The 25,449-nt window shown below is 40.3% G+C and overlaps 3 protein-coding genes and 1 long non-coding RNA gene across 13 annotated transcripts in view; 3 read left to right on the top strand and 1 right to left on the bottom strand.

Annotated features, from left to right (window-relative positions):
• Window positions 1–1,655: 1,655 nt before the first annotated feature.
• LOC144053580 (uncharacterized) lies at window positions 1,656–2,775 on the top strand. The gene is made up of 3 exons (XR_013294476.1): window positions 1,656–1,977; window positions 2,050–2,269; window positions 2,661–2,775. It is a non-coding gene; the product is annotated as an uncharacterized LOC144053580 (long non-coding RNA).
• Window positions 2,776–3,571: 796 nt separating this feature from the next.
• LOC144053579 (protein Bouncer-like) lies at window positions 3,572–4,772 on the top strand. Its single transcript, XM_077568169.1, has 2 exons — window positions 3,572–3,661; window positions 4,136–4,772. The coding sequence occupies exons 1-2, from the start codon at window positions 3,639–3,641 to the stop codon at window positions 4,587–4,589; spliced, it is 477 nt and encodes a 158-aa protein (XP_077424295.1). The 5' UTR covers window positions 3,572–3,638; the 3' UTR covers window positions 4,590–4,772.
• A 1,107-nt stretch (window positions 4,773–5,879) lies between these two features.
• Window positions 5,880–9,072, top strand: LOC144053730 (protein Bouncer-like). Of its 4 annotated transcripts, none has more exons than XM_077568481.1 (4): window positions 5,880–6,028; window positions 7,013–7,323; window positions 8,129–8,187; window positions 8,793–9,072. In XM_077568481.1, the coding sequence occupies exons 1-4, from the start codon at window positions 6,012–6,014 to the stop codon at window positions 8,877–8,879; spliced, it is 474 nt and encodes a 157-aa protein (XP_077424607.1). In that variant the 5' UTR covers window positions 5,880–6,011; the 3' UTR covers window positions 8,880–9,072. The 4 variants fall into 4 exon arrangements, with proteins under 4 accessions (XP_077424607.1, XP_077424605.1, XP_077424606.1 ...); XM_077568479.1 differs by having other exon boundaries at window positions 8,129–8,194; XM_077568480.1 differs by having other exon boundaries at window positions 8,123–8,187.
• A 465-nt stretch (window positions 9,073–9,537) lies between these two features.
• reln (reelin) overlaps window positions 9,538–25,449 on the bottom strand; it is a 143,381-nt gene continuing 127,469 nt past the window's right edge. For 4 of the 7 annotated variants that reach the window (XM_077568015.1, XM_077568017.1, XM_077568016.1 and 1 more), the window contains 15 exons: window positions 25,200–25,354; window positions 24,003–24,217; window positions 23,616–23,793; window positions 22,365–22,540; window positions 22,165–22,271; window positions 21,849–22,091; window positions 21,596–21,771; window positions 21,435–21,508; window positions 21,204–21,365; window positions 19,861–20,018; window positions 19,462–19,687; window positions 18,463–18,660; window positions 16,838–16,936; window positions 14,384–14,507; window positions 9,538–10,830 (listed from right to left, as the gene is read on the bottom strand). In XM_077568015.1, the coding sequence (XP_077424141.1) occupies window positions 14,390–14,507; window positions 16,838–16,936; window positions 18,463–18,660; window positions 19,462–19,687; window positions 19,861–20,018; window positions 21,204–21,365; window positions 21,435–21,508; window positions 21,596–21,771; window positions 21,849–22,091; window positions 22,165–22,271; window positions 22,365–22,540; window positions 23,616–23,793; window positions 24,003–24,217; window positions 25,200–25,354 (2,285 nt within the window). In that variant the 3' untranslated portion in view covers window positions 9,538–10,830; window positions 14,384–14,389. The remainder of the gene's footprint in view (window positions 10,831–14,383; window positions 14,508–16,837; window positions 16,937–18,462; window positions 18,661–19,461; window positions 19,688–19,860; window positions 20,019–21,203; window positions 21,366–21,434; window positions 21,509–21,595; window positions 21,772–21,848; window positions 22,092–22,164; window positions 22,272–22,364; window positions 22,541–23,615; window positions 23,794–24,002; window positions 24,218–25,199; window positions 25,355–25,449) is intronic. The other 3 variants (XM_077568012.1, XM_077568013.1, XM_077568014.1) reach the window with 3 other exon arrangements.

Raw genomic sequence — 25,449 nt, 5'->3', positions numbered from 1 at the left:
TGCTGGGGGAAACACATTATCACACTGAGGAAGCTTACTAAAATAATAGTAATATACAGAGTACAGAGTAGTATCCTTTGGTTAAAATACCACTCTAGGATGGTTGGTGTTTTCAACCAATATATATTGGTGATTGGGCCAACCGATACAAATTGGTCACTCTGACCAAGATATTGGGTAATGAGTGTTAGAGGCTGACATTTTTTCATGAATCCCGCGGGTCATGGGATCGCCCCATAAAAGCACCATTGATTGTCACATGTACCTTAGTGGGGTGAAATTTGTTCTCCGCATTTGACCCCCTTGCTCTCCTGAAGAAGTGGTGAGCAGCAAGGGCCGTGCTTGGGAATCATTTGGTGATCTAACCACCCAGTTCCAACCTATAATGCTGAGTCTCAAGCATGGAGGAAAATGAGTTCCATTTTTATAGTTTTAGTATGACCCAGCCAGGGATTGAACCCAGAACCTCCCAGTATCAGGTTAGACACAATGCCACTATCCCACTGAGCTGGTCACACCTAGTGACCTATCTAGACACACATTTCCTTTTTTAAACACTACATTCATAAAAACATTTAGAATACAATAAATTAATACAATAAATATATTTCCATGTGATCTATCTAGACTTACTTTCTAATGTAACCAATTTCATTGGTTAGTTGGCTAACCAATAAAATTGGTATGCCCGTAGCCACCCGGAATGGTCAATGTCTGACCAATCTATTGGTTAATCAAGACAATATGATCTTAACATACTAGATTGGTATTTTTTTTTTAACCAATCCATTTTTAGAGTGTAAATACTTCCAAATATAGGATCCAGTAGAAGAGCTAGCTAGCTAGACTTAGCGTCCCGACATGTATTTTTCTTAAGTCATTATTGCAATGAGTGTGGTGTGAACATCCAGAATATTGAGCGCATGTTGGAGTGAAGTGGCTCAGTGGTGGAGTGGTTGTCTCCCAACCCCACAGGTTGTGGGTACGATCCAATTCCGAAGTAAGCTATCCTTGAGCAAGATAAGAAACCCTGAGTTGCTCCTGATGCTGTGTCATCAGCAGGTGAATGACTAATCGAATGTAAAGCGCTTTGAGGGCCTTGTAAGGTGGAAAAGCGCTATATAAATGAAGCCAAATTTATCATGTTTAACGATGCTTATAATATTAGTGTTTGAAATTAAACAGCTGCTTGGCATTTGATTTTCTCGATCTATCAGTGCTACGTTTATGACAACGTCAATCAAATGATTTATTGTGTGAAATTGGATCCTTTAAGATTGTGTTGTTGCTCCTGATGTCGGAACGTAATGGGAAAACGAGCTTGATGCAGTTATTTTAAATAGTATAACGATTCAAGTTTGAATGCAAGGGAAATTCCGTAAAACAGTGGAAAAATCCGTCCTTTGTGTGTTCGTGTGTGTATATATATATATATGTATATACAGTATATAAATCTAAAAATAAAGATAAATCAGTTGGCTACCTGATATCCACTCCTCCCACAGGAATGTTATTAAACAGGTTTAAAGTTTCCACATGGCACTACTTCGCTCCACAGGATGATCTATTAAGTAATTCAACTTTTTTTTTTTTAAATAATAAACACACCAATACATACATTATGTTGCTTACTGCTATAGCCTGTGGGCCTGCTCACCAGTGGTAACTGCATATACATTTGAGCATATTTCAGAAGTGTGTAAACTGATAGCCCTTTCCATTAATCGGTAGCTCAGAACTTAAAAAAAAAGGTTGGTGACACCTGATACACTAGAGTGTCACGGAAGCGACGGGCACGCCACTGAATGTGTCACAAAGGAGCCATGTGCCGCCTGACAGCAAAGTGAGCAAATCAAAATGTATTACAACCAAAGTGCTCCTCACGTCTCACCAGCAAATGCTGACAGAGGATTTGTTGTCTGCTACGCTCTCATCCCGTTCAGCGTCCTCACACTGCTCGTGATTGCGGCAGCCTTGGTAAAGATTTCTCTACATTTCTTCTTCTATTTGTCAATCACATGTTTTCAACAGTGTTGTGCTCACACTCAGGTTGTGATCATCATGAGGAGAATGAGCTAAGACTTTTTTTTTTTAAATCAAGGTTCTCGTTTTTTACTGTTTAGAATATTTAGTATTTCTCATTCTGTGGGTTTGTTTTGTCAGATTAGATGAGCTGCGCCACCGGCTGATTCCATTGTACAGCTACGACCCTGCAGAGGAAGACCTCCACTGGCTGGATGGTCAACTGGAGAGTGATGAAGAGCTGAAGGTGTGTAAACAACTTTGTTAATTGCAACAATTCATGGGTATTATCATGTATTGACAACATTATGGCCACTTGCAACAAATTAAATTTAATATGAAAGCTGCATCAAAAAAAAAAAATCCTCTGCATTTAACCAATAACAGTTAGTAAACAAACTATGTTACATATTACACAATTTTTAGGCACATCTCTCAGTATGATGCAGCACAGCGCTACACAATTTACAAATCTCCAAATTAGGATCCCTCTCACAGTGTCGATCAAACAATTATATTTGTTAAGACAGAGTTTATTGATACAGCTTTTTTTATTGGATTTTGGGCAAGTGTACTGAATAAAATGGCCTGGAAAAGTATGAAGATTGGAGCTCATCGAGAATATTTTCCTCTTACAGGAACCATTGTACAAGGAAGTACAACTCCATTTCTGTAAATTACGGCTATAGAGTGTGGACTAAGCAAATGATCATTCATAATGTCAATAAAAATTATATATTTCCTTATATTAAACCTAAGGCTGGTCAAATGTTGGGTTGCTTCAACATCATACCTCTAAAATGTTATAATTATACAATATATGCATAAATACTAGGACAAATGTTGAAAAATACAGAAATTCAAAGTTATCTTAAAGTAACTTACTTAAAGTATTTACAAGACCATTTAAAAGTGTATACATGTAAAACATGTTTTTTAAGTCTCTTCAAAATTGTTATATTTGTTTGAATGCATGTCAGTTTTTTTTTTAGATATATACATGTTAATATATATATATTTAAAAAAAAACTACCTAGAATGAACTTCAATTTAAATCTGACATTACAAATGGTCTTCTGGATAAAAAGATACTTAGAGAGCATTTGAAAGCATTGCTCTGGTGTCCCTACTTTACTTTTGTCCATGTAGTGCACTTGCATTAATGGACACCAGATGGCGACGTTAGCCCATGATAAGAATGCAATTTGAAACGGTAAAGCGGTCGTAATTGTTGCATTAAATAGCTATCTTTCTTCTTTTTTTTTGCCCTCGAACATGTTAATTAAAAAACATTCATTTAATTAATGTATTTGATATTAGTAGAGTAAAAAAAAGTTACGGAATTTATTTATAGGCCTATATTATATATATATATATATATATATATATATATATATATATATATACAGACACATCATTAAAATAAATATTTTAGACGTACATATCTTGACTAGAAACAATCTGGCACATCACGTGTCTGTTTGATAGCTGTGAAACACACCTGTTGCTACTTGGCAATCAGTAGGTATATAACCTTTGATGGCTGCAGCACATCAGGTCACACCACCATCATCATCAGAGTATCAGCAGCCTCCTCAAGACCCTGTCACACTGAAATGGCAGCGCAAAGAAAGCAGAGGTAATCCACGCATTGTTAAATGTACACTGTAATCCACTATCTAATTGATCAAGTAGTGAATGAAATTAATAATAAACATTAGTGACAAGTATGGTTAAAACATTATTATAATAGTTTTTTTTCCTTCCACAAAATGCCTGCGTCCAAATTCACAAGGCTGGGTCCTCCGAAGGCCGATTTGTCGGCTTCATGACGTCACTACCGAGGCTACTCGACAGCACGCACTGACTTGTAAATGAATGGATTGTCAATACTGCTTGTCAGTAGCACATTGACCGACTATCCATTCATGTGTAAATCAGTCATAAGTCCGTGCGTGCTGTCGAGTCGTGCCGGGAGTGACGTCATGCAGCCGACAAATTCGGCCTTCGAAGGACCCAGCCTTGTGAATTTTTGGACGCATTGTGTGGAAGGAAAAAAAACTTTAATGTTTTAGCCATACGTGTCACTAATATACAGTTTCTTCCTTCCTAGGCTTACTCTAACTTCCATCCTGTTGACGGTAGTGTTACTCCTCTCATCTTTGGCCCGTCTGGAAAGCCTCCTGTGTTACGTCTGCCCCCTGCAGGACAAAGAGTCCCCATGCCCCAACATGACCACGGAGTGCCCGTCAGGCCAGCGCTGCGTCACCTCCAGGGGCTACTACGGCACCTTCCATGCGCTGTCCGCCCAGGGCTGCGTGGACGCCAGTCTGTGCGGCAGCCGTCCAGCAGTCTCCTACATGGGGGTGGAGTACCGGGTGAGACACAGCTGCTGCTGTAAGGACAAATGCAACATGGCACCCACATCCCAAGACATTCTGAAGATGCTGCTGGGCGTGATGGCGGAGAAGAACGGCAACGCCACTCGTGCTCTGAGGGAGAAGCTCTGGGGGTCTTGTGGAGGTGACCCTGTTGCAAGCACCGAGCCTTCACCCTCTGTTTTGTAGCTGTTTGAGTAAAGGAGAGGCCTGGTAGCCACAGGCGCTCACTTGTGTCTCATCACATCAACATGTGTTTGTTTTAGCATGAATCACAGTCATGATGTTTTTGTATTGCTCCAGAGAGAAAGAGGTGGATTTGTCAACCCTCCTCCTGGATTATGACTAATAAAAAAACTATTTAATCTTCAACTTGTTGTACATTAAGTCTAACAATTTAAAACTGTTTTGTCAAGGGTCTCTTTATTGTTTAATGCAGTGGACCATTATCAAACTGTTAATGTTGAATGACTTAATTAGCCTCTTGAAACTATTACAGTAAAGATTTTGGCAAGAATTGTGGATGTTTATGCCATATAAAATGATGTGGTTTGCCAGATCTGGCCCCAAGGCCTTGGGTTTGACACCTGTGCTTTAACCTAGCAGAATAAATGCCCAAGTTTTTATTTTTATTTTTTAAATCTTGGAATGAATTGTGTGTTCTGTTACTTGGTTATCCAGGTTATTGTAATTGGGTAGAAAATGTTGAATCAATGCAACTAGAATCACGCTGGGTTTCAAAAACAATTAAAAAAATAATTTTTTTTGCCTTTAGTGAAACATTTGAGTATGACTTGGGCACCTATGCTACAATTGTACCATCCACAAATTGTTGCATTGCCTTCCCTCCTTAATCCTGTAGTTTTGCTGAGTCTGAATATTTGATTTGAACTCAATTAAACTCAGACTTTTTTTTTTTTTTGAGTAGCCACATAAAGGGCTGTCATATATTACAAAAAAAACTATGCACAGCTGTCCCAACATGTGTTAAATTAAATTGTGAAGTCAAGTAAAATCGTGGTGTGCAAATAAGTATACAACTAGCATTCATTTGAGCCACAGAGAACTTAAGAGTGGGCTAACTTCATTTGATGTCATTTTGCAAGAGAGGAGTACTAAATGTTACAGCTGTACCTTAAAGTTTAGTTCAAAGTTCAAATCTTTATCCATCTGTTAGATCTTTCAATATTATCAATATAATAAATTGAGTCAGTCCATTTTAGTTCCCAGTGGCTCAATTTACATTAAGGGAAGCGAACAACAAATTATTTGGAATATCCGTTAAAAGTAGAGGGTGGCGATTGCAATTATGATAACCCCCCCCCCCCCCCCTCTCTCTCTCTCTCTCTCTCATTTGACCTTCAGGTTAACAAGTAATCACACGAAATGTTATTAAAAATGTGAATACATACAACCTACAGTATCTGATTAACATATCTCACTGGTTGCTTTTCCTTAATTATTTTTTTCCAATTAAGCTTAAATTCAAGCAGGTGTGTGAGTGAAAGTGAAGGTGTGGCCTCTGCATAAAATTGCAGTGTGTCAGGCCTGACAGTCACAAAGACGAGCTCTGCCAGGCTTTTCTTTCCCAACTCCAGTTCCACATCGAAGATGACCGCCAGGCACCGGTAAGTTTTGATATGTAAGATGATGCACATTAATTGTATTAAAGCAATAATGATTGGGAAGCATTAACACCTGCGTGTGTTAACAACTAAACTGTTTTTACTCATTATTGCTCAAAATGAATCATTGCGGAGTGGTGAGCTTACCTTTTCTCATATTGAGGAAAATGTTCACACTGGACTAAGTAATAATAAAAAAAATAACTCGTTTTGATGGGTGGAGGGAATTTTGATTATTGATTTTTATTGATTTTTATTGATTATTATTGATTTGTTTGTTGGCAGCATTACAAATGCATTAGCATATCTGCCACTGTGTTTGAAAGTTTGGGAATCACATCGTGATTCTAGTTGTATGCATTATTGATACTACAAATCCCAGAATGCACTACATTCGATAGCAAAAGTAGCTGTCATTTGTAGATGACCACTGCAGTGTCACTTGGTCACCTTTTTTGAGTAATTTATTAATAGTACATAAAAAAGTTGAACTGTATGTCAACTGTGACGTACAGATGTCATTAAGTTTGTGCATGATTGTGTTCCATGGAGTGCCAGTTTAGCTTTAATCTTAAACTTGATTGGAAAAAAAACTGCGACCACTGGTGGTGGTCTACAGTAGTGAACAATGTTTTTTTAGACTCCACATTCACTGTACAGTGGCACATCACGTGTCTAATAGAAAACATTTTGTAAGGGGAAAAAGTACATTTGCCATTGTAGCTGCAAGGAAACTCCTGAGAAATAGGACATTACTTTCTCTCGTGCATTTTGGTGACAGACTCTCCACGTGTCACTTTTTAGCAACAGCTTGTGATATGATTTGGCAGTTTTGATATGATGCTACGACACCACTCTCCCGCCATTAAAACTTCAAATTGAAGCAAAAGTCATGGCAACTAGTTGCACAACCCATACACAGTTAAGTCATGCTACGACCGAAACTTTTTCTAGTAGCTTTGACAAACTTGTGTGGTTTTGCTGCAGGGCAAGCACGCGGCAGCTTCTGTACGTTGCAGCGTTCTTCTTCTTCCTCGTGCCCTCTGTGCTGTGTGGGAACCTAAGGTGCCACTTCAGGCCCGTCCTGGGCAAGGACGAGATAATTCCCCCCCTCGAGACCGGGTGCCTCCCGGATGAGGTGTGCTACAAAGCGGTGGGTCGCTATGGCACATCCATCGTCCTGACCGCAAGCGGCTGCATGCCGAAGACGGACTGTGGTCTGGAGCGCGATCACAGCTTCAAAGGAGTCTTCTACAAGATGAGTTACACTTGCTGTAACGGGCCGTTTTGCAACGCAGGTGCGAGCCTCTTCGCCAACGTATTTGTGCTCATCACCGTAACGCTTGTGACTGTTGCTGGGATGGTCGGAAGGTGACGTCAGATAAAATTGTGCCGTTTTCAGCATGGATTTACTTGGCGGACTATGAAGGCATTGAGTTGTAGATTTTTTATTTTTTAAGTTTTTAAAATATTGGTATTCCCAGGAATTAAAGATTTCAATAAATGATTTGTCACAAATGTGTATGACATCCATTTAATTATGTTCTAATTGACCCAAAATGACAAATGTGTGTAAAATCCCACCAATCAATAGATTATGTGCTTGTGACTTGAAAGTACGCTCTCTAGATTAGATGGCTTTGTGTATATTTGGTAGAATCTATGCCATAGATTATCATTAGAAGAGCAGTAAAATGGCATACTTAGACGCCACCTTTTCTGTGTGTCACATTTGGAAAAATAATATTGTTGCGCCTGCTTGGCACAGACAGCTGAGTAATGGTACCAGTCTGTTTTGCTATTGCAGCTTTCTTAATATAATACCTTGATTTGGATGGATTATTTTATCTTCTAGTTGTTCTTAAATTAGTTGTATTTCAGTGAATTTGATTTTTGAACCTTTCTTTCTGATTCAAATTTGGTTTTGGTTGTGCTTTAAGCAGAAACTCAATATCCCGGCATGCTCAGAGCAGATATCCTGTTTAGTAGTTGCACACTACAAAATAACGAATCTCACGCAGTTGTGTTTGTTGTGAGGAAGCGCCACTACCAAATATTAAGTTTAAAGCGTTTGTTCTTTTTTCGTTTTTCCATGAGGCAAAGACCACCACGTTCCTGCAGTACCACTTGGAGGAGAACGGAAACAGAGTGGACACGCTGAAGTAACAAGTTTGTTTATTTTCTCGCTGGTTAACTGCGTCATCTTCAGAATGAATTCTCGATGTGTAAAACTACTACAAAATATTAGTTTTACAAATGTTCTTATTTACTTGTAAGCAAATGTGTGGCTATTTTGCCGTGAACGGCTGTGGCTTGTCAATCGTTGGACAAGTCATGCACTGTGCGTGGTTCCTACTCACTTCACCTCCCTTTTCATAAAGTTTTCAAATTATTTTGCCGCTTAAGATGGGATGCTATCTGCATTACCAGCTAAAACCTCAGTGTATGGCGGTTTATATAATAATCTACCGAGCGGGGTTCCAAACCCGTGATCCCGCATTTATGACAGATTCTATGCTTGTAGTTCTTCGCCACTCGTGGTAAAATAGCGCTTGAGTTGCCGGTCACGGCAAAATCTCCACTTCAGCCAAACAATTTATGTACCAGTTGGTGTACGCATGCGTAGTTGCACAAATGACCACCGTCACCTTGTACAGTGGTGCTGCATGACGGGTTCATAATCGACATGTATACAATGCATCCTTAGTTCCTAGATCAGAACGTCATATTTTAAGTAAAAACACATTTTTCTTCCCTTTTGACAAAGTGGCGCCGAACGGGCAGCCCACCACTTCTGCCCATCCAGCCCGTTTCTCCCCAGATGATAGATTCTCTCGACACCGGGGGACACTGAAGAAACGCTTTGGACTTCTGCTCACCCAGCAGCCGAGACCTGTCCTGTGACAGAGGACAGGAGATCACACACAACACAGCATGGACGGAGGACTGGATAGATGACTACTGGGCAAGAAGTAGATGTCACTTATTTTCAAACCTGAGTTGTTGTGCAGGTTTGGTTTTTAAATAAATATTGGTCATTTTCAAAAGCTTTGTGTTTTACTGTCTTCCAGAACGATTGAGCTGAATGTGTCTGTGATTTATGGACTCCCACTATACGGGGCCATACTTAAAAACTGCTACCACAATTGAATAGTGCTGTGGTCTGTCTATTTAGCAACTAGGTATACAGTTGATCACCATGTGGCCTATTGAATAATAGTAATAATTAAAAAAAAAAAAAGACTTGTCACTGACTACACATCAACTTTAGCTATTGGTAATAAAGTATGACTTGCAGGCCTGATCTGTCAATTGTTATTGAATGCATGGGAGCTAACACATTTTTTTCACTTGACTCCTATTAAAAACAATCCATACAAAAAAAATTGGGTGGTACAAATTTAGCTTCTAGCGGAATTTAAACCGCTTGTTTTGGCATCTTTAGATGGAGCAGAAGAAACACCATGATTGAAATGTTTGGCATCAGGCCAATGAAGAGTTGAGGCAAGGTGTACAGTATGAGGTTTGGGCAGTTCTTTATTTCCCTTTTTATAAGGCTGCTGGGTCTCCCCATAGTAGTGGATATACATGTATGTACAAGAGTTTGCTAGACTGGAGTTACACTGAGGGCAGAGGGTCCATATTACACAGACTTCAAAAAACAACACGTACAGAGCCTCACCTCCAGGAATCAGAGAGCAGAGAGGGATGGAGCAAAAAGGGGAACAGCACGGGAAGAGGGGAGATGATGCAGTAGAACAACTTGACTTGACTGCCTAATAACTTAACAACTTGAAAATAACATACATTTCACACACAGTGCATCTTAAATAGGTCACATGAAGAGCCATATACCATAAATATCTGTATTTTTCGGGAGCCAACATATATAAAATGATTTGTTTTTTCAATTGAACACACACAAAAAAATGCTCAGTCCGTCATTTTTTAAAAATATTTTTTTTCCCTATATTTCGTTCTGCCCTCTGGATTTTCCACTATGCCCACACAGGCCCGATCCAGAAAATTGGGGAAAAGGGAAGCAGAACCCAGCGCCCCCTCATGCCCCTTCTTAAAAGCATATGAATTAGTAGAAAACAAACAAATGAACAAACACCACAGTCAATTCAGCACAAAAAGAACCCACAGACACACAAGAACAGCAAGAACACAGTATTATATTTTTAACCCACCCCTCACCCAACGCTTTCATAACCGTTTGTTCCTCTTCATGGTCTGTATCATCGTTGTCTTTCTCCTGGCGTAGCGGCTGGCGGCTTGGAGCCGTCCTCCCCCGGCGGCTCAGTGGAATTGGAAGGCCGCTCTCCAAATTGGCTGGTCAGTTCAGCAGTGATATATTATCTCTCAATTTCACAGTGTGGTTGGAAAAGGGGGACGGAAGGGGACGAGGGGGGGCTGGCAGCAGATGGAGCCAAGGTGGGAAGAGGAACCACAGCAACACTTAGAAAAACAATTGGAAACCCTGACCGTCCATGGTAGAAAGTAAACAAAATGGCCACAACGCTCCTGTCTTCTGAGCTTCATCCACGCCAAAGCATTGCGGGCACGAGATGGGGCGGATTTTGGCTAAAGCATGAACTTGATTTGGTGTTGACGTCGTCAGGAGGCAAAGGGATGGGTGCGGACGGGTCAGTGTGTGATTGGCGGGTCAAAAGAGGGGGGGGGGCAAAATCGCGTCTCGGGAGGCTCAGGCGCGCCGCGACAGTGCCCGCCGCTTGCGGCTGTAGTAGTGACGCATGCCGCTTTGTCTGGCAAAGTTCATCATGTAGTTTTGTTTTCGGGTGCTGCAGGGATACAAACACAGTGAAAAAGGGGAGGAGGGACATGTGTGATTAGTAAGAAAGGAAAGTCAGACGCACACTCATTCATACACACACATGTGGTGACGGTCTAATGATACGGCTCTAACTTTGGCATCAGCATGTCGAGGTCATAACCCCAAACACTACAACTCAATAAAAGTGGATTTGTTTATGTTCTGCAGGGTGAGAAAAGTCATGGCATCAATCTGTGTATCATTCCTTCATTCCATTTTCAATGGGCTTTCTCGCACTGTCAAAACCGGTTTGGAAAACATGCATTTTACATGCACTGTTTCCACCAGTTGTCGAAACTTTATGTTTATCTTTAAACCAAGAGCACCATCTAGAGGACACAAAAATATTGCAAGTGTTTCATGAAGCTTCATTTGTCTATTACTACTTAAAGCCCTTTTTGTCTCTCCCATGAGGCTATTCCTCTCTACTATAGAATCTATTACAATTGCATGCAAATGGTCAATTATGCAAATGAGGCAATGCCGTCATTTAGCAACTTTTATGACAGCTACTTTCCTTCTGGGGGAGTTGGCAACACTGCTCTATCACCACAATTATGCTTTAAATTTTGCCTTGAGCTGTTCAGACTGTCAGAAAAAAAAATTAGATACAGGTCACATATGGACAAAAAAAAATTGCCTGCAGTGTGAACGTAGCTACAGGTTTTTAAATTTATATGCAAATAAACTATCTATCGTAATCGAATATGTGTGTGGTATGAACATTTCTGGTTATTTAAGCAGACGATATCTAACTATGTTCTATGTGTATTTACCGAATATGTACATTTACTTCACAGTGTAGAGTATACAGGAGGGCTGCTTAATGCTACGCTTGGCTTTTCTCTATCTAACCTTGTACAGAATCAAACGTCATCATCAAATCCAGCAAATGTCTGCAATACTTTTATTATTATTAATATTATCATTTTATTTTTAATTTAATTTAATTTAATCTTATTTTATTTTATTTATTATTATTATTATTATTATTATTAATACTATTTTTTGTTTCCAGTTATGTTTTCAATGTAATGTTTTTGTGCCCAGGAAAGAAATTAATGAGACAGCGCAATACACATAATCATGAACGAGTGTGTTGGTTAAAAATAAAATATATACATCAAAATAATCAGTAAAGCTTTGATGTTGATAACGAATTGCAAATGCAAAGAACAAATGATACACAGATTTCCATTGACCCACAAGACGAGACATGGGACACGCGCACGCACGCACACGCTCAGACAGCGAATGTTTGATGTCAGAGTAAAGATTGGGAGAAAAGAAAATCAACGCAAGTGCATGGTCTTGAGCATAGAAACGAGATGGTGGCACGTCGCTCTCGCTTGGCCTGTTCATTGCCTCTTCCGTCCAGCAGGGCGGCGCCAGTGAGCCAGCTGTGCAGCCGGGGCGAGCTGGAGGGTTTTCTGCAAAGCGGGGTGACTGGGGCAGGGGTGGGAGGTTGTATGCTTGATGGATGGATGGGATGAGCGCATGTCATAAATGGATGGACAAACAGCCAAAAGCCACAGAAAAAGGGGAGGTCCTTTCCTCACAAGCAGTCAATGGGTGCATCTCATTTGTCTTATTTGCATCCTTCCGCGGTTCTCGTTGCTGCCTCAGTGAAGTCACTCGTACACAAGTGTATCTTGGCAGGAAATACAGTATGTCAACACATCTACAAGAGCTGGATTATTTTATGTATTTCAGCCATTGCTAATTTAGCTGCCTTTGGTTGAATTTAGTCAGTTTCACATCAACGCCATTCATTTGCAGTCTGGATGCAGAGTGTTGAAACACTACATCAAAGCCAAAAGGTAAGCAGAGCTGCATGATTTTTTTTGTTGGATGTGCAGATTAGCATTAGCTAAAGTCTAACAGCTTCTCTCCAACACTCTGAAGGAAAGCTTGTTTTTATACTGTAATAAAACTAATTGAATCAGAATAATGTGCTTATGACGGAATGCATGCAGTGTTTCCCACAGATTTGAAATCTACTTGGGTGGGTGGACTCTAGAGGGGGGGGGGGGTCTCAGTCCTGTTACTACGTCTCTTCTAGCCTCACGATCCACAAGTGAGTGACAGCAAACTAACGTTACATGCGGTATATCTGGTCACGACACGTTTTTGTTTTTTTAAATACATTTTCTTGAAAAATTCTTGGGTGGTGGCCAGTTTACTAGGGTGGACCACCCAATTATTAATATGGTGTGGGAAACACTGGCATGTTTGGAGGTCCATCAGTAGTAAAAAGTGGCGAGCCTGCCGTTCCATCAGCAGTGCCCAACCTTCTTTGAGCCACAGACCGGAAGGGTTACTTTATCAAGCAGATATATTTTTGCATAGAAGTAAATATGAAATGATGAAATATCAAACTCACAATTGCACCATTAATTTTACAAAGTTAACCATTTTTTTCTTTACAATAATATATATTCTATGCTAGTCTAAACACGGCATTCTGATGAATATTGTGTATGGGGGATATGAATTAAGCAGCAAAATCCACCCATTTTGATCCATCTCAGTGGGCGGCCATTTTGCCACTAGCTGTTGAGTGAAAACAAAATCACAGTTGCTGAGGTAAGGACCAATCACGGCTCACTTCACATTTTGTGAGTTCAGTCATGTGACGTTCATATGCTGAGCCGTGATTGGTCGTTACCTGAGCCCTGAGCGGCTGTGATGTCATTTTCAGTCAAGTGGCAAAATGGCCACCCCCTGTGATGGATCAAAGTGGGTCCTTAATTCATATTCCCATAGAAAGACTTTGGATTATTTAAATGCTCGGTGGGCTGGGTTAAAGAACAGAGCGGGTCGCATGTGGTCCGTGGGCTAACCCTGTGGTAGGGGGAGGAGCTAAGATGAAAACAGAGGGTTGAGGACACTGGAATTTGCAAATAAATCAATGAGATTGACCCAATGCGTTGAGCCATGCAAGGTGTAGAATTGAGTAGATGAAATGCTCCAGCCAAGTAAAAGCTGAGGTTGGTGTGTGGACTAAAAAAGAAAAAGAGCGTTTCAGACACTCAGCGAGGAGCACTGAACCTGAAACCCTACTTTTAAAGCCATTTGAAACACAAAAGTTGGCTCATCAAGTAAGCAGCCAGAAAAAAAACTAAAGAAACAGATAAAAGCACAGTGATGGAGTACGTCACACATACTATTCACACCAACACAACACAACACTGACATCTGTGTTACTTTGTCAACTTAATATTGGAAAACTTGGCAGCTCATTACAATGAACTGATTTTATTTGGTTTAATTTCAGTGGCTGTCATGTTAGGGAGCTTCCACCTGGACTGTGTGAGCAGCTGGTCTGCGTGGGACTCGAGAGAAAAAAAGCCAGGTCGTGGAGATGACTGCGGTGATGATGAGCGAGGCTTGCAGTGTAAACCGAGGGAGAGTGTGTGCGTGTTGTGTGAGGAGGAGAAAGGCTGGCAAAAGAGAGGGGTGGGATAGGGGTGGATGTGGGTGGGGTTGGGGCTTCATTCGGGACGAGGCGGTGAACTTACCTGACGCTACAGCCATGCCAGAGGGAGCAGAATACAGAAGAGAGCAGAGGTTAGAGCGCGAGAGGGGAGAGGCAGGTGTGGGGGGCTGCTGTCTCGCAGAAAGGTGAGGGGTGGGAGCCCTGGCCTGGGGAGGGATGGGGCGGGGGCCCCCAGGAGTAGGGAGAGGAGGAGAATAGAGAGAGAGTGAGAATAAATGGAAGTAGGAAGTTAAGTCGTCCATCGGAGAGCAAATTACGAGGGCATGAAAGTGGAAGATGAGGTTGGGTACGAGGCGGCACGAACGGAGGGAAAGCAGCACATGAAGCGGCAAAAGGGAGGGGGTAAAAGAAAAAGGAAATTGGGCGTGGAAGAGTGGAGAAGTGGTGAACAGAGAGAAATAAACAAGAGTGTGAGTGAGGATCATGGTCACATTTGTCAGCAGACACTGTTGAACGCCGTGCATAGGGAGCGGGGGCGGGGTCACAGAGACCAGGGGGCAGCTCAGGTTTAGGCACTAAAAGCAGCTTTCCAACAAGTCATACAGTACAGTTCAGTTTGAACACTTGACGCTGATGTGACTTGTGTAGGCACAATGGTGTAAGCTGCCACGCCCACAAACAACACATGCAAATGGATTGGAATCCTCTTGAATGCCTGCTGCCACTGGGGCGATTGACCAATCAATGGACATGCTCCACTCTGGCATCTGAATGTGGCATTGACGCGTGGAAAATGATCCAATTGGATGAAATACATAATGTAACTTTGCTTATTTATGGATGTCTCGATCAGGCAGAACAATTGCACACTTTCCCACCATCCATCCATTCAAAAAATTATGAGAGATTTGTCTCAAAATTATTCACACAAATATATTTGTGATTTTGGCATGTTTTTCAGACCCTAATTTGTTTCCCTCAAGATTACGTTGGCTCGGTAGGACACATCATCAAATTGTCTCGAAAGATGATTTATTATATTCTTATTATCTTATGCTGCTAATTAGGGCTGGGAAACGATGTCAGTTGGGTCGGCCACAAAAGTTGGTTGATGCAAAAATACATGCGTCGACGCTATTTTAATCATTTTAAAATATATATTTGCGGCACTTGGAAGTTGTCGGATTACTTGATTAATCAATTGCATAATCGATAGGTTAATCGATTACAAAAAAGATTAATTTGTGAGGTACAGTAGCTAATACTATAGCGAATTTCACCAAACCCCCTCCTTTAAGAGTGAAGACAGATATATGTAAAACATCTGCTTACACAAAAGAAAAAGAAAACTGAAAAAGGAGATTTTTTTTTTTTAAATGTCTTCATAACAAAGTCACTATTTTAGTATACAGTGGATGTAAAACTTCTCCTGTTGAGAGACAGCTTTTTGTGATATAAATAATTATTCAGACCCTCAAAATCAGTGTTGCTTTCGTGGGGAACAGTGCGTTGCCACGGCAACAGCGACTTCTGAAAACTCACAAAATTCGTGTGCGAACGCAGCCGAAGAGGTCGTAATAGAAGAACGTCTTCCTGTCAAGGCAACGTAAGCTCGAGGGAAATAAATTACAGTCATATTTTGTGTCAAATAGTGTAAACGCACATTCACAAAATACCCATAAGCAGAATTGAACATTTACAAATGGTCAGTGGATGAATGCATACATAACATTAACAAACACGTGAAAATGGCGAATATGTTTGTGGATCTGAAAAACCCATAATAATTTTGAGACAAATATCTTCCCATAAAAAGCGATTTGAGTTCAACAGACCCAGATTTCCCACTGGAGTAGATTTGTGAGTATATTGAGACAAGATCATCATTATTTCAGTCTTCATACTTTTGATGACATTTTTGTTTGCTCTGAGATTTTTCTAAAACATGCGCTTTTGCTCATTCGAGGTTGACAAACACTTATTGTATCCTTTATGCTCAACTGAACTGGACTGTACTGTTTTAAGGAGACTGGGCAAAACTTTTAATGCATCGGGTTTAGGTCTGAATAAACAGCGAGCGCCCACATTGGCAGTGAGCAAGATCCGTAGCTAGTAACATGCAGGAAATGCATTTAACCTACTTCAGGCTACCGACATGAATTTACTCGCTGATAATAGACCACCATATCATCAGTGACCTGTGAAGTTGTCGGTAAAGCTTTTGACAGCAGACTGAATGAATCATTCCTCTTTTTTGGGGTGATTTTTCCACCCACAAGACACTGATGATAATTTGCCAGCCATCCACAAAGCGAAGCAGATGCAGAAATGTTCCTGCTTGCCTGACACCGGAAGCAGTGATGAACTTCACTGTCGGTGTACGCATGTGTGGCGATGCGCTTACGACCTGTGTGCACGCTTCCTGTGTATGTGTGGAGTAAAAGGGGAGGGGTCAACTACGGGTGATGCGGGATCAGATCTGGGCTCTGATAGGGAGGGGGTGGGCTAATGTCTAGCCGGGAGTTTGGGTACTCACAGAACTACTTCCACATGGTCCAGCGCCCACTGGTCATGTCCTGCGCCGTCGTGGCGTGGCTGCCACCATCGCAGCATCACCCCTTTCACCCTCGCCTCTCTGGAGAAAGCGGGAGTACATGATATGTAATGGACTAGGATAATGGCTAATCCTTCTCTTGTGTTGTGAGTCAAAATGACCCAAGTTCAAGAACAAATGTTAACTTTGTACCACCAAACTTGGCACCAACAGACAATAAAATAATTGAGATATTTGCAAGGAATAGGGAGCATAAACCGGGTCAAACTGACCCAACATTCACATCAACAGACTATAAGAAATGGTTAATTTCGACGTATGTGGACTGACATTATTTACTAATAAGCTATAACAGTATTTATTGTGTTGGTTTTGGAATGTTAAACATTCCAGGTAAAGTTGACCCATAGTATAATAATGTGTTGTTGTTTTTGACAGACAATTAAAATTGCTCACTCTGACATTTTCAATTAAATGTGAAATGTTTATCGGAATGCTTAACATAGCCCAGGTCAAATTGACTCATTTTAAAATTAGTAGTTTTTTTGCAATGAAACATTATCAACAGACAATTACAATGTTTCATTTTGACATGTTTGCACCGAAAACTGTTAATCAGACGCCTTTTGAACTTTAACCATAGCGAGGGTCAAACTGACCCGTTACAAAGTTAAAGAACTACAAATAGTAGTATTTCATGATGAAACTTCACTCACAGAAATATTTTAAGCCTAACTTAAGATTTATGTAATTTTCTTACATGACAAATTCCCATTTACTTTTTTTTTTTCCAAGATAATTTTAACACAAACCTACCAAATAAATCTTAAATGATACATATTCATTAGTCTAATAAAGCTTATTGATTTGAAATGCATAATTCTCAGGTTTATGTATTTAGTATGAATAAAGTACAATTACTCAAAATTAATAATAATGAGAGTATTTATTTAATTTAGTATAATGTTTGAATTGCATAATAATCAGGTTACCTATTCAGTACACAATAAATATACTGCTATGTGAAAAACACTTATGTCCATTAAAAAATATATATTTTTAAACATTTTTGTTTTGGGGATGAAACTGAATGCAGACATCCCAGAAATGTTAAAAAACAAACAAAAAACAATTATACTTGACTAAACATAAACCTGAGCATTATGCATTTCAAATAAATATGCTTTATATGTATCATAAAACTTTTATTTGGTAGGTTTGTGTTAAAATTATCTTAAAAAAGTAAATCAGAATTTGTTATGTAAAAAAAATACATAAAACTTAAGATAGGCTTGAAATATTTCTGTGAGTGTTGTTAGAAATGGTCCATTTGAAATATTTTCAATGAAAGCGGTTAACAATGTTTATTGGGATGTGCTTTTAATCATCAAATATAGCCTGGGTCAAATTGACCCGGGAACATTATTACTGTGCCTGATGAACCAATCCAACAGGATGGTTAAATTATTATTATTATTATTATTATTATTATAACACATAAACGCCAGCCAATTAGTAGATACAACTGGATAATTTACTGAGATTTTAAGAGCTATCAACATTATTCTATCTGAAAAGATAATAATGCTTTAGTGTGGGTCACTTACAGCGGAATGTTGTAGGAAACTCTTTGGGCCTTTATGAAGTCTTTGGGTTGGTGCTGGGCGATGACGTGCCAGCTCACTCCATTGTTGACGCTGTACTGCAGCAGCACTGCTCGATCGACCGTGTCGGCCCGGTCCAGAGCAATGTTACAACTGTCCGTCTGTGCCACGCTGCCAATTTGCAGCACAAACATGATCTTACTGCAGGGAGACACACAAGGGATGGCAAAGGTCAGAGGGAGACGTCAACCTCACAGTTGTCGGCGCATTTGTTTTAGCATCCCTAAAACGGAGGAAACACTTCTTAAGTTTGCCCCTTTCTTGATTTAAGATTTTATTAGCGCATTTATCAAAGTTCAACATTTTGGATCAGCAATTTAATAAAGTAAGTACAATGCTCAACCATAAGAAGGACACAGGGCTAAAATGACATAAGGGGCAAAGTTCAAAGGTCATACAAAATTTGATCTCACATTTGCATAAAACAAAGCTTAATGATCCTTCGGAATTCTGGAGAAATACTTAGAGGACTGCCTGGACAAAAGTTGGACTTGCCGAGGTTAACGGGACAATGAATTCTTATAATCTGTAATGTATTCTTATAACAACCTGACATATCAGCAAGTCCACCTCTGAATGGCTAAAAAAACAAAATAGAGGCTTTGGAGTAAACATGGTCCAGTCTTAAATCCAATTGAGAAAGAGGTATACCTTAAACATATTGAAAAAATATATTAAAAAAAAATAAAATAAAGACTCTTCACCAATTATCACAAATGCTTGATTTCCGTTACTGCTGCCAAGTGTGGCACAAACAAAGATTAAGGGGCATTTTTTTACACATAGACCGATAGTTTAAAATTAGTGCGATAATCTAAAACATCTAATTCCAATAAATAAGTGGGGGAATAAGAAAAACAAAAATGAGGATCAGGAAAAGCAGGCAATACTTTTTCACAGCAGTCTGTAATGTGAGCACATCATGTTGTGTTTTGGTTGTACCTGTACCTGGCTCGAGTGAGGTCCAGCGGTTTAGTAACAGCCTGCCTCATCTTACATCCATTAAAATAAAGCGAGTCTCCGTGAGCATGCGGTGACAGCTGTCCACATCCGCTCCCAACTCCTCCGCCCTGAATCAGCTGCCAGCTCTCCGGGGACACGCTGCCCGACTCAAAGTTGTCCTTGATGGAGCTGGGCAAGTCTCTGCTTGACAGGGAGCAGTCATCACCTGTTCAGGTGGGGGGAGAGGGGACAATGATGGAAATTGGTTCGTTTGTTGTGATCACATTGAAAAATTAAATAGAAATGCATCTTTTTGTATACAAAGATACAGTCATACGGCTCTGTTAAAAATCATAAGTGAATTTGTTTTTAGCTGTTTTAGTTTTTTTAGTGGCCCACCATGATATCCCTCGTCACAGATGCAGACCACTCCACTTGTGCAGTAGCCGTGTCCACTGCAGAGTCCGGGGCAGGCCTCGCCGATGTAAACGCGGTCCACCCCCCAGCTCTGACGCTCCCCTGTGCCCTCTTTTTGAATCCAGCGGAACTGTGTCGCCCTGGAAATAGACGACACATGACAAAGTGGACACGGAACTATATTGTTGACGTGTTAAAATAGACAAAAAAATAAGTATGGCTTTTAAAAAAAATCTCTGATTTGATAATATTACTTACAGAAAAAAATAATGACTATGGCATTATTCAAAAAAAGTTTTTGTGCAGGGATGAGCGAGTACCAACATCAGGTATCGTTACCAATATCAGCCTTATTTTAAGGTATCGGTACTCGTAAATGCTGCCGATATCATTATCGGCTGCCCTCTTGTGGCAATTGCACGAACTAAAGGCATACATATCTGACAGATGCCCATTAAGATGTAATTTCTGTAAGTATTTGTATAGAAATAGAAAAAGATAACAGAAAAATGACATTATTGCCATGCAATTTTAAGGAAAAATGCTACATTGCGATACATAGGTGGTTTAAAACAATTATTCTCATTGCTTTTTTTTTTCACAATATGAACTTCACGATGTGATAATTATTACAATATTGTGGAGATGTTAGCCATATATATATAAAAAAAACCTCACAATACTGTAGAAAAACTCATTATATTGTAAAAAACAAAAACAAAAAACAGAAGCTATATGGAGAAAAAAAGCACAATATTGTGTTTTTGTACATAACAGCAGAAACAAAGAAATATTGATCAGTCATTTTATTTTAAATGTCTCGTCTAGAGAATTCTAATTAGCTGAGGTCATAATTATACATACAGTTCAAATGGTAACGCTAATATTAACCTCGATGCATATAAACGACCCAAAATCCTGAATATTACTTAATATTGAGGCACTTACTTGCTAAAACACACATTGTGAATAAAGTCAATCTGTGGAGGAACTAAAACATGTTAGGTTCCCTTTCATCTGACCTTTAGCATGGGTCTTAAACGTAGGTGGCCAAAACATGCCTAATTAAAATTAAACTCAACAATAAACTAGCCACCAGAGGGTGCTGTAACTGCATAAATGGAAATCTACGTGACCTTTTTAACAGATGTGCTGCTTCTAATATCGTGACATGACAACAACGATATTGTGGCAGTTTCATAGTCATACTGGCATCGGTCTGAAAAAAAGATTCTGGAACAATACTGTTTTTGTGTTTGTACACTACTGTATCTCCTCTCTGTTTGCAGCCATTTTATTCAATGGATGAACTTGCCCAGCCCTACCCTGAAGAGACGTGGTCGGGCAGTTGAACGGTGACCCTGGTCCATGTTGAGCTGTTGACGGGACTGTAGATGGTGGACTCGTGGAATTGGAAGGGAGAGCAGCCCACGTTGTTGACCGAGGAGGGGAGGCACTCAGACTTTACCAACTGCCAAGAGTCAGACCTGAAAGGGGAGCGTGACAAATGTTCAATTCCATATTAAACACAGTCATGATTATGTATCGATATCAACCTTGCATCCTTCCTGTACTGCAGCAGAACAGAATGATGGTCTTGACATGTGTCCACCTCACAGCCAACGACTATCTGCAACAGTGAGAGATCAAACATAAAACATCACCCCAATGCAACACACAGACAAGAGCTGCTAATGTAATTCAGATGTTTGAATACCTGGAACTGTAAAATATATCCAGGCTGCACTATAAGTTCTCGAGTGGCGAGGATGTTGTGCGTCCGGTCTTGGTTCTTGTTGGGCCAGTAAAGGTGGAACGAGGGGTTTCCGCAGAAGCCCGCAGTTCGCACAGCATTCGGATAGAAGCTCCAGCTTTCCTCATGAGATACACCCTCTAGAAAAGACAACAGAAAGGGAGCTGCTTACCTCTTGCCCAGTAAACTTTTTAATTTTTTTATTTAATAGACTTACCGTCATCAAAGGTGTCGAGTAAGGTTGATGGATTGATGTCTGACCCTGCGACCAAGATGTTGTCTATGGCCCACTGGGCTCTCTCCAGGCTGGGAGAGGCCAAGCCAGAGGACATAGTAAAAGGCTGCCACCAACGTAGGCGAGTGGCATTGGTCAGGGCTCCCTCCGGCAGGACGATGTAATCTCTCCTCACAGACACGTATTTCAGATAGTCCATCTCGTGCAGTAGGATCCACGACACGCCTGAGGAGTATACCAACATGTTCGCAGAGCGGGGGACAAAAAGGTGACAGTGATAAAACTTTTTAAAGCGCACCTCCATCAGTAGAATAGTCTAGCAGCACTCCTTCTTTACGACATGTTGGACGGTGGCACATGGACATGTTAGTCTCACTTCCAATCCTGGCCCAGTACTCCACAAACCTATAGCCACAGAAAAGATCATCTCAAATCCATCAGCACAGTCAATATGACAAGGAAAAGAGTTTGCAACCACAAAACATCTCCAATACTGACTTAGCTCCCCGAAGGTCCAGGTCGGCGGTAACAGCTTGTCTGGCGTCAGCTCCTCCAAAATAAAGGGCTGTACCCTCAACCAACACACCACAGTCTGTGCAGGGTCGACCTCCTTCTAGAACCTGCCAATGAGGCCCGGCTGCTCCTTCCCAGTCAAAACGTTCCTTCAAAGATGCCTGCAGGGGGAAAGATTGATGAACTCACTCCCAGCCATTTTCACTGAAGCAACCTCCTTCGCTCCCGGCTGTTTTACTGGATTTTGACTGATTTTGCAAGGCCCACAGAATATTGTGTTCTATAAAACATTGCTATAAAAACATGGAACCTACCAAAAGAAAGATTAGAGTCTCTTTTTCCATCGGGAAAAAAGTATGTATACATTTGTATCTGTTTCCGTTTTCCAGCAATTAGCATTAAAATATAGCTAAATTTCATCAATATTCACATTCCTGGTGAAAACACTGACAAAAAGAGCTTATTGCATCATGGCCCTGGCTGATCTCTTATACTTGTACTAGTTTTTTTGGGGTAATAACTACCATTACTTTAAAGTAGCACTAAGGAACCTTTCAACCATAATAAAATATTTTCATAATTCTTCTGATGAAACATCAACTTAAAACTAGTTGAATAGAACCTTTGCCATGGCCTGAGGGAGTCTGTATCATTTTTACTGGCAATAAACAACTTTGAGGAGGATGGTAGGAACACTGCCACACAAAATAACTACAAATGTGCTGACTGCTTTACGGCATATACCACTTCTAGCTTTCCACATTCATTATAAAGACGGAAGTCAATTTGACTTGCGTGAGCGCAAAAACGGCGCAATGCACTTGTCTTCATGGGAAATGTGGTCTTCCTTTAGGCATAACATTGCTGCTTTTGTCCATATGGCGCCGCCTAATCAACATAAACTGAAAGTTGCTTTGTGTTGCTTCAAGCCACCTCTTCATGTCAGAAGCTGCATCAATGCTTTCTGTACGTTCTTGCATTAAAAAAAAAAAACATACAAAAGCGTGCAAATACATTTTTGGGAGTGAAGGACGAATGATTAAAAAACGTATTTACACATTTTTGGGTTTGAATGAGTTAAAAACAAATATGTTCAAATACATATATACTTGGGATTATAGGGCTGCACATTGTTGGCATGGACTGGAAAGCCAGCATCTTCATATGAACAGAATTTTCTTAGTTTAATCCCAAAGTAGAAAAGAACACAATAGGCAGACAAAAAAGGCAGACTACCTTCAGTACTGTACTGGCGTAGCAGTTTGGTCCGGTAAATCCTGGGTCACAGAGGCAGCGTTGATCCAAACAATCTCCGTGCCCGCCACAATGGCTCTCACACGCCGGCCCGATGTAAAAGTTCTCCACACCCCACTGAACGTCTGAGTGCTGCTGGTAGAACCTGAAGCGCACTGAGCTAAAGGACAGGAGAAGCAGGCTGAGTCCTTTGGGTCGTGTAAAGAGTTTAGTCAAACAACATGCATCTGCCTTTTCCAAGATTTATATGACACAAGTTTAAATCTTTGATGTTGTAACAATAAATAGATCTATCAATAATGTAGCTCATGCATGACGGTGCATGAAATATTAAGAGAGCATCGCATGTTTAGAAATGTCTTGACCTACGTGCCAGCGAGGCCGTCAGGCAGGGGATAGACAGCTCGCTTCCATCCCTGCGCAGGGAAGAAGACTGACGGCTGCGAGACGTGTCCTCCGCAGCGGGGATCAGCAGGCAGACACTGAGGGACCAGGTACTTCCACGTCACACCATAGTCGGCAGAGTACTGAACGTGGACCTGTCTGTCCGCGGCACGATCCGGCACGACGCAGCCCACCGCGATCTATAGGATACATGTGGGAAATATTGTTGCAACATTCGGTCATCGGTACCCCTTCATGATGTAATCCTATTCATCCATCTATTTTCTAATGCTTGTCCTCTTAAGACCCCAGGTGACTTTAGGTATCATAATTTTTTTAAGTATAATGAGATATTTTCCCATTTTGCTAATATTTTAAATCTGGTGGTATTAGAGACGCCAAGTATGGGCCACGGGCCACAATTGACTTACTTCATTCTTTAATTCGGCCCTTTGGGAACTTATATTATCAAGGCCCTGCAATATTGTTGTATTAATGTATGACTTGTTTAATTGATTCATTAAACAATAGTATAAAAACATTAAAATGAACATTTTGAATATGCATGTAATGTATTTATGTCAGTAAAGTGGGTAAGTAAAATTTTATATTGATTTTCATGATGACTGATGATTTTGGCCTAATTATATAATTGAATATTTGTTTGCTGAATTTTTTGTGCATGATAAAACGTGATAAATTGCATCCGTCCATCATAATAAATGTATTTATTGAATAAAAAAGTAAAAATACAAAACAAATATAATTTGACATTTATTCATTTTATTTTAGGTTTTTATTCTATTATTTTTGTTGATTGATTTAAATTAAATTAATTATAATTAGGATTGGGCGAGTACCGATACCAGGTATCAGTATCGGGCCGATACCTGGCCTTATTTCACGTATCGATACCAGTATTGGCCACCCTCTTGTGGCCATTTAAGTATCAGAAAAATAGAAACTTGCTATTAATATCATGCATTTGAAAAGAAAATGCTACCCTGTGATATATAGATGTTTCTTAAAAAATATTTGTCATTGTTCTTTGGGAAAATTGCATTGATCAAAAGTAGTAGTGGTACCAGTACTTGGTATTGTATCTGAGTGACTACTCAAGAGTTGAGTACTTGCCCAGCCCTGCCACAGAGTGAACATGTGTACTCTTTTCTTATGAGTTACCTTGAATTGCATGACCCAACCCTTTTCAGGGATTATATCGTGCGTGACAGCGTAGACCTCTCTTCCATCAGCATTGCCACATGCCATCACTCCATCAGGGGAGCTGCAGAAACGCTGCACTGAGCAGTCCTCTGAGAACAACCAATGGTCGCTCACTGACAGCAAAACAAAACAGCATGTTCTCATTCTCATTTTTTTTATTTTTATTGTTCGTTAGAATGAAGCTGTGATTTAGATTTAAAAGCAACTA

This window comes from Vanacampus margaritifer, chromosome 6 (genome assembly GCF_051991255.1).
Source record: "Vanacampus margaritifer isolate UIUO_Vmar chromosome 6, RoL_Vmar_1.0, whole genome shotgun sequence".
Taxonomy (NCBI): Eukaryota; Metazoa; Chordata; class Actinopteri; order Syngnathiformes; family Syngnathidae; genus Vanacampus; species Vanacampus margaritifer.
The sequence above is the reverse complement of the archived record's forward strand: the minus strand, read 5'-3'. Positions and strand labels throughout refer to the sequence as shown.

Excerpts from the sequence above, each read along its gene's own strand:
- LOC144053579 (XM_077568169.1), top strand. The coding sequence starts at position 3,639 with ATGGCAGCGCAAAGAAAGCAGAG. Across the intron at positions 3,662-4,135 it reads GCAGCGCAAAGAAAGCAGAG|GCTTACTCTAACTTCCATCC; the intron begins GTAATCCACGCA and ends CTTCCTTCCTAG.
- LOC144053730 (XM_077568478.1), top strand. Across the intron at positions 7,324-8,122 it reads CGGGCCGTTTTGCAACGCAG|GCAAAGACCACCACGTTCCT; the intron begins GTGCGAGCCTCT and ends TTTTTCCATGAG. Across the intron at positions 8,195-8,792 it reads TGGACACGCTGAAGTAACAA|TGGCGCCGAACGGGCAGCCC; the intron begins GTTTGTTTATTT and ends CTTTTGACAAAG.